This window comes from Papio anubis, chromosome 10 (genome assembly GCF_008728515.1).
Source record: "Papio anubis isolate 15944 chromosome 10, Panubis1.0, whole genome shotgun sequence".
Lineage (NCBI taxonomy): Eukaryota > Metazoa > Chordata > Mammalia > Primates > Cercopithecidae > Papio > Papio anubis.
This window is the reverse complement of record NC_044985.1, coordinates 61,373,542-61,389,784: the sequence shown is the minus strand read 5'-3', so window position 1 is coordinate 61,389,784 and position 16,243 is coordinate 61,373,542. Positions and strand designations below refer to the sequence as shown.

General features: G+C 39.2%; 1 protein-coding gene and 1 long non-coding RNA gene across 5 annotated transcripts in view; one reads left to right on the top strand and one right to left on the bottom strand.

Moving 5' to 3' along the window:
• Positions 1-16,243, top strand: part of PDE11A (phosphodiesterase 11A) — a 455,368-nt gene that overhangs the window by 385,879 nt on the left and 53,246 nt on the right. For both annotated transcript variants that reach the window (XM_031651382.1, XM_009182512.4), the window contains one exon: positions 15,926-16,003. In XM_031651382.1, coding sequence (XP_031507242.1) covers positions 15,926-16,003 — 78 coding nt within the window. The remainder of the gene's footprint in view (positions 1-15,925; positions 16,004-16,243) is intronic.
• The window catches only part of LOC103876349, a 51,850-nt gene that overhangs the window by 8,333 nt on the left and 27,274 nt on the right, over positions 1-16,243 (bottom strand). The gene's annotated exons all lie outside the window — the stretch shown is intronic.

Sequence of the window (16,243 nt, the reverse complement as noted above, 5' to 3'; positions counted from 1 at the left end):
CTTTCTCTCCTTTTCAACAACGTTCGGGCCTTTCTCTGAGCTGGAAATTGCACCCTCCCATTTTCAGTGGGACGTGCTTTAACAGGTGCCACCTCTTTTAGCAGCCTGGAAGTTTCTTCCACCACTCATTTGCACTGTTTTCTCTTATCTTAAAGACTAAACCATGTCACTCCCTTTAAAAAATTATTTCATTTGACCCCATGGAGATCTTTAATTGCTTTTCTATTTACCTTTCTTTTACTGTCTACCTTTTTAAATAAACACAGCACGTTTAGTACCTCTATTTTCCTAACACCCATTTACACCATGAAGAGCAGAGTCCATCTCCGCACTCTATCAAAATTGTACTCTCAGAGGTCACCAAAGACATTTCTTTCCTCAAATTCAATGGCCTGTACTCATTTCTGATAGTTTCCATCTGCTTTGAGATATCTGAATGTTTAATGGGTTATTATCAATTTCTACTCTCCTTGCTTCCCCAATCTCCAGCTGCCGCCTTTCTCTCTTCTTTTCTAGATCCTTGGCAGGTTTCTTTTCTCCTTGCTCCTGTGTATAAGCTCTTGAACCATGTTCTTCTTTCTCTACTCAGATCACTCTCCTGGCCTCATTTCTATGTTACCTCTATTTATGTTATGACCTGTGTGTAGAAGACTCTGAAATTCTTCACTGTAACCCTCCCTCACACCATAGACCTGTATCTCCAACTTCCATCTCAAAAACCTTCAGTGTCCTCATTGCTTTCAAAGTAAGTTCTAAATTGGTTTGACTTTCAAGACCCTCTATAACCTGCCCCCAACCTTTTTTCATTCTTACCTTCCACTTCTGCCCTACATGACTGTTCTACGTCAACCAGAGTAGTCTACGCAGCACCCTTTGGAACACCGTATGTAACGTTCCCTGTGCCCTCCCTGTATCACCATTCCCACATGGAATCCTGTTCCTCCACTCCCCATCTTCCTGACTGACCATACTTTAGGATCGCTCTCTTCTATCACTTCTTCTAGGAAGTCTTGTGTCACTCGCTTTGAAATGACTCCCTTTGAAAAGCACTGTGGCATTGCACCAGTTAGAATTAAGTTCAATTGTAAGGGATGTTCAAAGCTTAAGACACTAAAAGCTCAAAGAGATTGCTAGGAAGTCACTCTATAGAATGCTCAGTACCCAGTAAGTCCTCTGCTAACACAGCCAGGTCACTCCCTTTATTCTACCTTTAGAAGGCCAGAAATGTATCCTCTGGAGAAATAAAATGAAGAGCTCTGAACAGAGGAGAAGTACAGGGTGGGAATGAGATACAGTGCTCAGAAGAAGGGATTAAGTTAAGTGGAACCAGTCTCTGGATTGAAAACCTATAGTCCATAGCCAAGCACTTAGAAGCTAGGAGTCTATAAGCCACACACCCAGGGTTGTCAGATTTAGCAAGCAGAAGTACAGAAAGTCCAGTTACATTTAAATTTCAGATAAACAATAAATCACTTTTTAGAATAGATAGATGTCCCATGAAACATTTGGGACATATTTATACTAAAAATTATTTTTTGTATATTTCAGAATAGCTACAAGAGAGGACTTGAAATGTTCCTAACAAATAGAAATGATAAATATTCAAGGTGACAGATATCCTAAATACCCTGACTTGATCATGCAACATTCTGTACATGTAACAAAATGTCATATGTACCCAATAAATACGCATAAATATTATGTATTGATACAAAATTTTAAAAATAATTATTTTTTATCTGAAACTCAAATTATTTTATCTGGCAACTGTACCCCTCCCCACCACACACAACTCCTATTTAGCTTTTTAATGCCTTACTATTACACGTGGAAAAGCAAGAATCACAGAATATTTTATTAGCATCCGATATGAAAGACAGAGGCCAAAACAAACAGAAAAAAAAATGAAATTCAGAGAAAACAGGGAGAGGAAGAAAACAAAAAAAGCTAAAAACTGTTGTTAGTATTCTCAGAGAGGTAAGATATTACATCCATGAAACAAGAACAGGATGCTTTTTAAAAATAACAATAGGAGCAACTATGAAAAAGAAAGCACTTACGAAAATTAAGAACATGATAGCCAAAATAAAAAAATGAAATGAAAGCATTAGGAAACACAGGTCAAGGACAAAAGCCAGCAAAGTGGAAAACACTGCTGTATTTCATTATATCTATTTTAGTACTATTTGATTTGTTAACTATGTTCATGTATTACTTTGATAAATATAATTTTTAATTAGTTTAAAATATATACTTAAAAATTAAAATCCTAGCTCTGCCACTAATTACCTGTCACCAGATAAATTATTTATTTCTCTGAGCCTTTCTTTCAAGTATAAAATAGAGATAACAGTACCTATGTCATGTCTTAGAAATGGTGACATCTACAACCTCATTTGCTTTATAACCTATTTATTTTTCATGTTTTGTGGCCCTTTGGTTGACTTAAATGTCATGATCTTTCATCTGTTTTCTGGATTAATGCTCCTTGATTTGGGATTTATGGAAAGTCTGTATCCTTTTAATGTTTTATTGCCTGTCCCTGACACTTGCAGGATCTTGTGTTATTTTTCTCAAAGTAGAAGCATTTTCCCAAGCCATGCTTCCAAGTAACTTCTAAAGAGAGAGAAAAAAAACCTCAACACTCAGAGCCCATTTATCAAGCCCTGTTAGGGATTTGACGAATCACTGAGTGACCGCTGGCATGCAGTCAACGAAGTTGGTTGCAACTCGTTTTCTCATTACTCTGTTCTTATCTTAATGCTGCAGCCCCTGCTAATGTTTGCTGACTCCCAGAGAAGCTGGCTTGTTCTCTTTTCGTCAGCGTTATTGTTTTTTGAGGTTCTAAATAGCTGCCCATTCTCTAATCTAGACTTTCAGAGGATTGATTCACTTGCCTGTCTAAAGTTGCATTCAAATATTGCCATATTTTTAGCCAGAACAATCCCTAGGGTTATAATGAGGGGGAAAGCAGCTACTACAAACTGTCACCCAGAAGTTTTTATTTAATAAATGTGCAATTGTGGAATCGGAAGGATCATAGAAATGATGCAATCCAATTCATCTCCTGTTTTGCTGATCAGGCACAGAGGTCCAAATGGTTAAATAGCGTAGCTTAGGTCACATAACTCATTATTGGTAAAACTGGAACCCACACTTCCTCTTTCAGGGCTTTTTCTTCAATCACCATGGTCCCCTCTCTAATGGAAGAATCAAGAAAGAATTGTCATTTTAATTGGGGATATATTATGTGATAATGTTGACCCTTTCCAGGTGTTCTGTAATCAGTTTAAACACCAGCTTGGGGTCCCCGTGTCCTCTCCCAAAGCAAAGTTGGAGATAAAGGCTTGCATTCAGGTAGTTTAGTTTTGGAAATGACACCAAGAATAAGAGTGAGGGGCTGGGACAGTGAGATGGGGAAGGAGGGAAGCCAGTGAAAGGAAGGCCACATTTCTTTGTTGTTCACCACTATGGTCAACCAGTCTTGATCCTGCAGGGACCCTCTGAAAAGTCTCATACTTTGCACTTCAAAATTGTCCACCACCCACCATCCTCATCAACGAAATGTCGATCTGTGGGTTGTTAACTCTCATGTACTTCCAGGTTGTGTGTGCCTGATGACTGGGCATTCCTGCAGCCATCTCATCCCAGTCCCACACATGAAGTCAGAGCAGTGCCAGGACAGAAAGTATGTGATCCTCAGGACCGCTGAGGCACTGCATGTAGCAGCAATGGCAGGAGAGGGGTGGGTGGGCCAAGAGGATATGAGGTCCCCCGTACAACTCGTTTCTGGAAGTCTGGATTATTGTTGGTTCTTCTGCCCTGACTACTCAACTCAAAATTCATAATACAGTTGAAGAAACCAAAAAGGAAGCTCACTGCTTTCCTCTCCTAGAGGGAGAAAGTCACTCTAGGAAAGGGCCAGGCTGGGCAGGGTAGAGCCCTGCCTTTTGGAGACAGGTTTCTGACTCATTCCTAGAGGCAAGGTTTCTTGCCATGCTCTAAAAGGAAAAACATATATAAGATTCATGGAAATGTGGAAAGACTCAAAAACATCCACAAAAACTTATAACTTTAATTTCTAAAGACCTTGTGTATCCTTGGGAGTCTGTCATTCAAATGGCATATGAAAGCAGAATTCACAAGATTAAAATACAAAAACAAACAAAATCCTTAATGTGAATTTCTGAGTTTCACAACCTGAGCCTGGGGTTAATGATTCATTCTGATTTTCCAACTCACTGAAAACGCTTTCCAGTTACTGCTGAGCGACTTTCTGAAACCGATTTCTGTGCCTGTTTCTGAGTCCCTGCAGTGAATAAGGCTTTGATAGTTAGTAGTAATTTCACCAGCTTTGAGAGTCGGATCTCTCTTTGCCTCAGTTTCCTTGTCAGCAACAGGGGTATAGGCATATCATCCATTCTAATCTCCTAGGATCCTTGTGGCAGTGAAAAGAGATTAATTTTATGAAACAGCTTTGACAATGTAAAGTACCTTATAAAAAAAGGAACCACTCAGCCAGAAAACTTAATAAAATATGCACCATAAAAGATGATGCTTGTTGGAGTGGGCAGAGAGATCTAAAATTACAAATGTTATAACTTCAAAGGGATGGTACAAATGTCCTGTACTATTTATCTGCATATATATCTACAAAGATGACGTATGCACCTTCCACTATTAATAATAAAAACAACAACTAATATTTTTTGAGTGCTTACTTAGGACCTTTATATATGTTACGCCATTCAACAGTGAAAGCAGTCCTATTAAAATAGGTACTATTATTAATGTCAACCTAAAAGAAAGAAGCTGTGACAAAATTAATATAAGTAGGGAGTTTATTTGGGCCAAGATTGAGGACTGCAAGCCAGGAGCATGGATTCAAGTTGCCCTGAATATACAGTCCAATTAGCAGCAGCTACAAGTGGATTTTCAAAAGGAAAGAAAAGACAATTCCTGCATTGTTTACCAAGAATTTACGTTAATATAACATAAGCTATTGATTGGCTTTGTTACATTGTCTTTTGTATCACAAATTCTAGGAACATGAAGATAGTGGGTGAGGCAGCTAGTCAGAAACAAAATGACTTTCAACAGTGGCCCCCAAGCATGGGGTAGGGGAGTGGGGAGCGTGACTGAAGTCCCATACTCATGACTCTCTGGGCCTGCAAGGAGCTCAGACTGCTCTGAGCTGTTTTTTCTTTTCTCATTAACCCCACAGTACACATGAGGAAACTGAGGTTTGGAGTGATCAGTAAATTGCTCACAATATTAAATAGTACATCTGGAATTTGAACCAAGTAGTTAGACTCCAAAATGTTCTTAGTTACTCTGCAGTTATATAATAGTCCGAGAGTACTCAAGGGGAAACTGGGGCCAATCCAGGAAATATTTGGGCATTAGAAACAGCAGAAATTTGAGGATGTAAATGTCTAAAGCTAGTTCCAAACACACTTCATGTCAGCATGCTAAGTGTTAGCAATTCAACTAATGCCAGGCCCCACCACTGGGAGTGCAGGGTGGGTGTGGAGGCTGCAGGTCAGTGGTGCGCAGTACCCAATCTGGTGGGGCTAAGACTGCAATTAGAGGCTTCTTGTGTGCAGTTGAGCTAAGCTGCTACACCAGGGGTTGAAAATTCTTTAGCTTTAATACAGTCACAGGGGTTGTTGCTATTGGGTAGCAATAAACAGTTTAGCATTGATCCTCAACAGGCTGTGATTACATAACACTGTATCTCATCCTCTAGGTGCCTGCTCTATGCCCAGCACCATTCTAGGCATTACAGTATCTTCCAGTATCAGCACTGAAATGGAAGCTCCATGAATGCAGACACCTTACTCTTTAGCTCACTCTTGGAACCCACAAAACCTGACACACTGCCTGACATAATGAGTTCTCAAAATAACTTTCTGATATTGAATTATCATATCAATGTGCAAGGTAGATATTATTAGCCCCATCTGATAAATAGGGAAAACTGGGCTTAAAGAGGTTGAGTAATTTGTCCAAAGTCACTAAGTTGTCTGTGATCAGTTCTCCATGACACAATGCCTCAGACCATGATTTAAGCCAATAATTTTCCAATAATTCAGATATTACAAATCCACTTGGGTGCTCAATGCTTTTAAGATTGGTTTCCTAAATTAATCAGACTTATCTTCAAATTGAAAATTTGCCACTTCTCTTTGCGATCTGCAGTCATCAGCAATTTTGGAAAATGCCCAGTCTGATGGTTTCTTTGTATTTGTCTTTCCAGAGGGATGCAGTGAATAGCATTTCTCAAAAGCATCTAATGATGACAGAAGAATGCACTAAACTATTTTAAATTGTTCAATGTGATAGTTTGGCCATTCTTTTAAAAATCAGATTAATATCTAGACAATTCATTTTAAAAAATTACAGTGGGCACTCAACAAATGTTTCTAGTGCTAGGCGGACATTCATTCATCATTCAACAAATATTTATTAAAAGCCAACTGTGTTCAGTGTTCTCAACTTCCACAGTTGCCTGCAGTCAACCAACCCCGTATTGGGAAGGATGAAAGCAAACTGATAGTAATAAGGTGTTAATAACTGATAGAACTTAAGCCATTACTCTATCCCAAACATTATTATATTTTAACAGAGCCTGATGACTTAACTAATTAAAATTATGTATTATTATAACATTAGGACAGCAGCCTCTGTAGTAGGTTGATGGAGGAAGTATTTTGGTATTTCTTGACATATTTCAAGGCATTTTTCCATATACTCATTCTATATCCCCATCCACATGATATCACAACTGACTAAAAAATGAGAAATGTATCCAACTAGCACTTCTTAATGGTTTCTCTGTGCCAGGCACTGTGCTAGTTGCTGGGAATGTACAAGCAGATAGGACATGGCTCTTACCTTCAGGCACTCAGAGCCCAGTGGGGAAGAGAGAGGGCAGCAACACCCAGCAGCGAAGGGCTGTGTCAAAGTGAATGCAGGAGCAGCTGGAGTGCGCCCGGTCAAGCCATGGCTTACACAGTTTCTTTGCCTGGTGATTGTGGTTTGACTGAACTGACTGCTAGGGCCCTGTGGTCTCTAATCTTCTGCCATTTTCAACATCTAGAGTAATCCTTATCTTTCTACTTCCTGCATTTTGCCAGTTTTATTTGCGCCATCAACAACAGCACAGCATCAAACAGGTCATTTCACTCAGGTTCTTGGCCGGCCCTTGTATTATCAGTGCTAGTCTAAAGCAGGGAGAAAATTCACTTCAAAATTAAATAGAACACTTTTTTTCTTTAGTCATAATAACTGGAGTTAACATCTGTATATTAATTTTCTATTCTTCTCCAATGTTTGTATGCAAAAAAAAAGTCCAGAAATCTCTCTAGAATCTGCATGTAACAATTAATTGCAGATGTGTGATTTGCCTGTTGAACAAGCTGTTAGAAGACCAAAAGCACCAACTAACCCCATCCACACATCCACACACCCTGTAACCCCTGCCTGACAAGTCTGGAGTTAAAATTGAGGAGAGTTATGGGCCGGGCACAGTGGCTCATGCCTGTAATCCCAGCACTTTGGGAGAACAAGGCAGGCAGATCACCTGAGGTCGGGAGTTCAAGACCAGCCTGACCAACATGGAGAAACCCCATCTCTACTAAAAATACAAAATTAGTTGGGCGTGGTGGTGCATGCCTGTAATTCCAGCTACTCGGCAGGCTGAGGCAGGAGAATCTCTTGAACCTGGGAGGCGGAGGTTGTGGTGAGCCAAGATTGCGCCATTGCACTTCAGCCTAGGCAACAAGAGTGAAACTCCGTCTCAAAAAAAAAAAAAAGAAGAAAGAAATTGAGGAGAGTTATAGTGATGATTTGCCACCTCAGCAGTAAAACCTTCCTAAAGTTTATGGACTTTTAGTAGATTCAAAGAAGTTAGATGAATAGATAGATAAAGAATATGTATACATAAGTACATGTATAGATACATAAATTTGCAAAAAAATTCATGATTAAAATGTACACAGAAATGGTGATTTCTCATTTTACAAATAAAAGATGCCTTGCAGATAAATTACAAACCAGAAAGATTTTCAATGTGGTGATGGGTGACTGGTAACCAATCTTTAGAATTATTTTTGAAAGTAATTTTAGCAGTTCTGTTCAAATGATGCTTTTTTAAAGACTGCTATTTTTCTGAGTGGAACATATGTCAGGAGAGCAGGATAAAAGCCTAATAAAAACATATCTGATTATAAATGAGATTTTCCAGTAAGTTGCTTTCACTAGCTGAGGTACTTACCATTGTCCTTGAAAACCAAGGTTCCCCATGATCTGCGTGAGAAGTTAATGATACAGTTCCTCATGACAAAGAAGTCTGGATACAGCGAGTGTTGTATAATTTTGTGGATTTTCAAATATTCTTTTTAGCAGCCTCATGCTTCTAAAAATGCCCCTGTTTCTAACAGTTTCACATATGTTCATGCTGTTTACTCTGTTTAATCTATATACACATATACATTTAGATTCTAACACTTTCACATATGTTCATGCTGTTTACTCTGTTTAATCTACATACACATATACACTTAGATGCTAACAGAACAGCTGTATGGGCAAACTTGTTCCCAAAAGCACAGTGAATTTCACATTGTTACTTTGTAATGAGTATTACTAGGGAGAAGGTCAGAAATACATCACCTGGAGCTGTGAACCACCAACCTGGCCCAGGCCATCTGCAGTTTTTCTTTGGAGCACCCCCTTATTGATGATGGAAAGAGCCCTGTCTATGTCTACCTTGATACTTGGTATTGCCTTGGTACAGCAGCCTGTGATGCCGTTACATCGCATGAGGGCTGCTGGCCCCACTGTCCATACACTTACAACATGAAAAGCTATCTAGCCCAAAGGTTTATGCTACACATAGTTTACAAAGATTAACTCAGAGGGCAGAACCGGGAGGCTGGAGACTTGTAATCTACCTAGATCTTCCTGTAACTGCCCTGGAACCCTGAACAAGTCACTTCACCTTCCTTCACCTTGAGTTTCCTCACCTATAAAATGAGAGAATTAATAGGAGATTTTTCTCAAAAGTTCCATACAGCCCTACCAGTCTAAAACTATAATGAAAACTCAAACATAGAAAATAAGTCATTCTATGACCCAGCACTTTTACATATACATGTACATATTCATATGCATAGAGAGAGAGAGAACTCACACAAATTCACAAGGAAACATATACACGGTGGTTCATAGCTGCATTGTATGTAATAGCAAGAAATATTGGAAATAATATAAATTTTCATCATCCAGGAAATGGGTAAATAAACAGTGGTATAATAATAGATGGAAATAGCATACATCAGTGTGAAGAAATGGCCTAGAATTATATATAACAACATGGGTGACTCTTACAAGCATTGAATGGAAAAAGCAAGTTGCCAGAGAATGCATACACTATGATGACATTATTTGTATAAACTTTTAAAACATGTAGAGCAATATTATATATAATTTGCCTAGTAAAATTATAAGGCTATATGTGATGATGCTTTATACAAAATTTAGAAAATGGTCATTGTATGGTGGGTGGGAAGAAGACGGAAGCAACAGTTGGGAGGTGCACAGGGCCTCAACAGGACTGACAGGGCTTTATTTCTAGGCAGGGAGGTAGATGGAAACTCTGTGTGTGTCCATTGTGTAGTTTTTATACCTTTTAAATTTATTAAATATGCACAATAAATTTATTACATGATCTTGCCATATCATCACTTCAAAATCCTTTTTGTAGCCTTCTGAAAATGACTAACTCTATCTCCTGATCTTTCAAGAAGGATTTTTTTCAGGAACTTTAAAAAAATTTAAATGTGACCAGGCGTGATGGCTCATGCCTGTAATCCCAGCACTCTAGGAGTCCAAGGTGGGTGGATCGCCTAAGGTCAGGAGTTCGAGACCAGCCTGGCCAACATAGAGAAACCCCATCTCTACTAAAAATAAAAAAAAAATTAGCTGGGTATGGTGGTGGCCACCTGTAATCCCAACTACTTGGGAGACTGAGGCAGGGGAATCGCTTGAACCCAGGAGGCAGAGGTTGCGGTGAGCCAAGATCACACCATTACATTCCAGCCTGGGCAACAAGAGCAAAACTCCATTTCCAAAAAAAAAAAAAAAAATTTAAATGTACTTTGATTTAAACTTTAAAATATCTCTTTGGCTATTTAATATGTGACTAAATGCATTACCAGATGTGTTATACATGGTTCCACCAGTGACTAGACTTTTCTTTTCTTTTTTTTTTGAAACAGAGTCTCACTGTTGCCCAGGCTGGAGTGTAGTGGCGTGATCACAGCTCACTGCAGCCTTGACTTCTCAGGCCCAATTCATCCTCCCACCTCAGCTTCCCTAGTAGCTGAGACTACAGGCGCGTGCCACCAAACATGGCTAATTTTCATATTTTTTGTAGAGATGGAATCCCACCTTGTTTCTAAGGCTTATTAAACAGAGAATATAGATTGAACAGAGTAAAGAGCAAACTACTGGGATCAAGCAATCCTCCTACCTTGGCCCTCCAAAGTGCTGGGATTACAGGCATGAGCCACTATGCCTGGCCTCTCATGTTTTTCTTGACAAAAGTATACAAGTTGATCAGTTCCTCATGATTCCTATTATCCAGAAAGATTCCTATTATCTCCTAAGAACATAATCAAACCTTGGGACGACAGAGTAAATAGAACCTATCATGAAGCAGCCATCCTTTTGTCTGTGAAGGAAGAATCAAATTAGTATGCTACGTTTTGATATATCTGATAAAAAGGCTCCTCTCACTGTCCCCGAGGAATAGTGGATGTTTCTTTTTGTCCTAGCGTTGCTTATGTGATGTGAAGTCTATGACTGATTTTGATTCTGTTAAGACTTTCACACCAGCAACTCTAGCTGTTAAAATTTCTATCATTGGGGAATTTATTCTCATGATGCTGTTTGATTGTCATATCACAGATATGTATTTTTTAAAGAAAGGAGTTTGGGCCGGGCACGATGACTCACACCTGGAATCCCAGCACTTTGGGAAGCTGAGGCGGGCAGATGACCTGAGGTTGGAAGTTCGAGACAAGCCTGACCAACATGGAGAAACCCCATCTCTACTAAAAATACAAAATTAGCCAGGCCTGGTGGTGTATGCCTGTAATCCCAGCTACTCGGGAGGCTGAGGCAGGAGAATCGCTTGAACCTGGGAGGCAGATCGCACCTCAGAACCAGTGAGCCAAGATCGCGACACTGCACTCCAGCCTGGGCAACAAGAGCAAAACTCCATCTCAAAAAAAAAAGAAAGAAAGGAATTTGTTTTCTGCAATGAGTTAGGCACCCAGGGAACATGTTTTCACTCTGCATCAAAGATGTTATGTTCCCTATAGTGAACATACTATGGGCAGATATAACAATAGTTAATGGAAGGGAGTCAAATATTGGATGGAAATGGTGTTCTTACTTCCTACAACTTGTTATGTTGCCCATTTGGTTCAAGTTAGAATCTACTCTGCAAGAATCTGACAGGGCTTTTCTTGAATAGATTTTGTGTTGTTTACTTACTTCAATCTCTCCAAATGGCAACTGTGAAGCCCCTAGAAAAATTAGGATCTAGGTGAAACCAGTGTTTAAAGAGTTTGTTTGTTTAATGATTAGCTTTCTGAGATAATCATTCTCATTCATTCATCAATTCAACAAATATTTATTGAGCTTCTATTACATGTCAGGTATTGTTGTAGATATTGAGGGGCAGAAGTGAACAAAAGTGGGCCAAGCCTTTGTTCTCATGAAGCTTGCATTCTAGCAATTTCTTGGAATAATTCATAGAATTAAAATGGCCACCCAGGAGCATGTGATGACAAGGATGATGGCTGACAAGCTTTCAGGAAGTCTTTCACAATCCTCCAGGATCCTCCCAGCCAAGCGAAGTGCCTTCCTCTGTGCTCCAAGGACACCCTGAATGTATCTTAGCTGCTTGGGACAGCTGTTATTTTAACCTATTGTGTTTGTATCCCAGCTCTGCCACTCACCATCTGTGAAACCTTGAGCCAGGTACTCACCCTTCTGAGCTTAATCACAGTAACGAGTCCTTACTGATAACCTAATTTTGCCAGGCAATCTGCTAAAGTGTTTTACATAAATCATTTCATTTGGTCCTCCCATCAACCCTACAACGTAGATCCCATTACTATAACTCTTTTACTAATAAGAAAACGGAAGCCCAGCAAGGTTAAGTAATACTCAAGATCAGTCATGTGAGTAGTGAGTGCCAGACCCCAGCAAGTCTGCCAGGAACACGGTAAAGACCCAGTGAATATCATCCTCATCAGGGCTGGAACTAGGGTGAAGCAAGTGAGGTGAGTGGTTCAAGTACAAGTTCAGATCTTGTCTTTATTTGGAATTTTGTTGTTGTGTTCATTATGGATTTTTTGCATTTTATTTTTATTTTGTTAAATATTGCATTAAAATATTTATCCTGATAAGTAAATTTTTTGGCACCCACTTCAATTTTGTGCCCCAAGCAAGTGCCTCTCTCAGCTCACTCTAGTCCCAGTATTATTATTCTCATTAATATTACATTTAAAGAGGGAATTATCTATTTATTTGTTGGTAGCCCTGGCTAAACTCAGAGACATTTGAAAGAAACCCCCAATTATCTTGTGACCATAAAGCCTAAAAAGACTTGGTACAGAGTAGATGCTCAATAAATACTTGTTAGACTTCATAATAATTTGAAAAAATAATGAATTTCTATGTAGTGAGAGGAGAAAACTGGGCAAACTGTTAGATCTCCATTAGTCCAGTTAGTCCACTGTGTATTATTGTTGGCAGTAATAGTATTAATATTGTTTACAAATTAACCATAGTTTCAGGTACTGAGTATCTAACAGGGCCAAATGTTTAGTGCAGCTTATCTCAATTTCTCACTACAAAGCTGGAAACTGAGGCTCAGCAATGTGAAGTCACTCACCCAAGATCACACAGCTAATAAGTGACAGTCAGCATTAAGCCCAGGTCAACGCAGGTCCAAACCTGGGCTCTTTCCACTCCACCACTTCCCTTTCTATTTCACTTCACAGTCAGTGATGGTAATGTTGTAGAAAAAACTGGGTTCTTGTCACACGACCAGGAAAGATTAGGCAAGCAGACACTTTGAAGAGTGAGAGGTTATGGAATTTATTGGGCAAAAAGGAAAAAGACTCTCAGCAAAGCAAAAGAAGTTCCTGTTAACAGGCCCCCATCTCACAGATTGAATCCCAGGTTCCCACGTGGGAACAGAAGGGGCCAGGCTCCTCCCTACTGCAAACAGCACAAACTTCCCGAGGCCTCACCCATCCTCCCAGTGCACAGGCCAGTTGGAGATTATCCAGGGAGCCCTTTTTACTTGGCTTTGTCAGTAATATGAAAAAGGCACGACCATTGGTCATGAAGAATGGAATGGGTCAAGTGAAGAAGATAAGAAAGTTATATGAAGAAAAGAAATGTATACACTTGCCCACCCAAAGCAGAAGGCGTTCCTGAACCCTTCTATGTAATTGGGGTATGCTATCTCGCCAGCTGCTGTAAGGTTGTCTTGGAGATTCTTCCATGCTGTATGTAGTATGGCCTAGTATGGCCTTGACCTGCATCATCTTGAAAGGATAGATCCAGGACCTGTCTTTGTGTCTCTAATACAGAAGTGAGCTATACATTTGTCTTCCTGACCTGTCTCCTTTCAAGTAATTTTAGTAGTTAGTCTGACCCATTGGCAAGAAATCCACACAGCTGGTCAGTTGGTGATGAGCACCCCAGACCAGACACAGTGGAGCCAGTTGTTCTCAACCTCTTGTCCTTTGTCCCCCAGTAAAGCAGGTCAGCACTAAGTTTCTGAGATCCTGGTCTGATTTCTACCATAAATTATATGTCATGGTGGTATTTTCCAAAGTGTAGTTTTTGAAACATCAGTACTATGTGGAATTTTGTGGTGAAATAAGGTTAAACAGGCTTTTCTACCTCCATATTTCTCAGAGACTTCAAAGGTTAATATGGATGGGGTCTCCAAGAGAGGTATATTAAGGGCAGCATTTCTCAAACCTACTTGGCCAGGAACGTCTTCACATGGAGCACCTCTTAAGACTAGCATTTTGAGAGATGCACTTTGGGAAATGGTGTGTTAGGATCTTTTAAATATTCTCTCATTAGCAAGTGCCAAGGGGATGAAAACTTGGGAAGTGATTCTTAAATCAAAATGGTGATGTCCTCTTTTTTTCCTTTTCTCACTAAAAATGAAAATCATCTAACTAAAATATTCTTTTCTTGTCTTTTCCATATCTATACATCTCCAAATGAATTTCCATGGCTGTACGTGTGAGTTGTAAACCAAAAAGTGTCTGTGACAGGTCTCAATCAATTTAGAAGTTTATTTTGCCAAGGTTAAGGACATGCCCATGACATAGACTCAGGAAGTCCTGAGAACATATGCCCAAGGTGGTTGGACTACAGCTTGGTTTTATATGTTTTAGGAAGACATAAGACATCAATCAGTACATGTATGATGTATGTTGGTTCAGTCAGGAAAGGCGGAACAACTTGAAGGAGGGAGTGGCTTCCGGGTCATAGGTGGATTCAAAGATTTCCTGATGGGCAGTTAGTTGAAAGGGTTTATCTAAAGACCTGGTATCAATAGAAGGGAGTGTCTGGGTTAAGATAAGGGGTTGTGGTGACAAATGTTTTTGTTATGCAGATGAAGCCTCCAGGTAGCAGCCTTCAAAGAGAATAAATTGTAAATGTTTCTTATCAGACTTTAAAAGGTGCTCTTACTTAATTCTCTTCTGGATTAGGAAAAAGACCTGGAAAGGGAAGGGGATTCTCTACAGAATGTAGATTTTTCTCCACAAGAGACAGCTTTGTAAGGCCATTTCAAAATATGTCAAATAAATCTATTCTGGGATAAAATACTTTGATTTCTTTTAGGGCCTGTTATCTGTCATGTTGGTATCTCATTGCTACAAAGAGTCTGCTTTGTCAGTCTTAAGGTCTCTGTTTTAATGTTAATGCTGGTCAGCTGTATCTGAATTGCAAAAGGGAGGAAGGAATAATGAGGCATGTCCAACTCCCACTTCCCATCATGGCCTGAACTAGAGTTTCAGGTTAATTTAGGAATGCCCTTGGCCAAGAGGAGAAGTCCATTTATTTGGTTGGGGGCTTAGAATTTTATTTTCAGTTTACAGGGTCAAGCACTTAAAATGTTGAGACACTATGCTACATGCTTTCCACATGTCATTCATTTAATCCTCACAGTAACTCTGTGAGTTAGCAACTAAAACCCCCGTGTTAGAGATTAGGAAATTGAGACTTAGACGGTTTAATTAACTTTCTAAAGTTGTACAGCAAGTGAGTTGCTGAGCGAGTGTTTAAACATGGTTACAGACTTCATAGTCTATGCGTTTAAGCACTGAAATGGTGAAATAGTTATTTTCTAACCTGGAAAAAAATATATTTATCTTGAATTTACTACCAGGGAGTTTATCTTATCTTGGATCATCATACAGCTCAATTCTTTGTTGGATGATAAAAGAACATTCTAGAGTTGTTCCCACTTTTTATTTGTCCTTGCCTCCCTTCTCTGACTTTCAGTAAGTGTCCCAAGGGCTTCAGAGCACAGAATCCTAAATGCCGCACCACATTGTTTTCTGTTTTATGGCTCTATAATCTCCTCTGTTGTAAATACATTCAGAAATGATTGTGGCTTTTCCTTGAAGCCTCAACATTTTTTAGAAAGTGATTTATTTTGATAGTGCTTTAGCCTCATGATTTCAAATATTAAGTTACTCGGTTCAGGTGGTCTTATGTTTTTCCCATAAATGTATTTATGTCACCCCACAGACTGGGAAATCTCATTCCAGTTTTTTTTTCTTTCTTTCTTCATTTGATTTTCCTGCAGGAGGAGAACTGAATTCTTTGAACTTGTCAGTAAAGGAGAATACGATTGGAACATCAAAAACCATCGTGATGTATTTCGGTAAGAAAAAGCTCTTGTTTATGTGTTTCTTCATTATTTGGACATTCAGCCATGCTTTTCTGACAGTGCTAAGAGCATAGAAGTGACTTTTAAAGTAACAAATCTTAGCTTACATTCAAAACATTCAGAGATCAGTTGGATAACTAGAGAAATTATTGAGAATGTCTTTTCATCTTATAATGTATTATATTTTTGTCTCTTCTCCAAAAACTCTGCCATCAAATTTAGAAAATGAAGTTC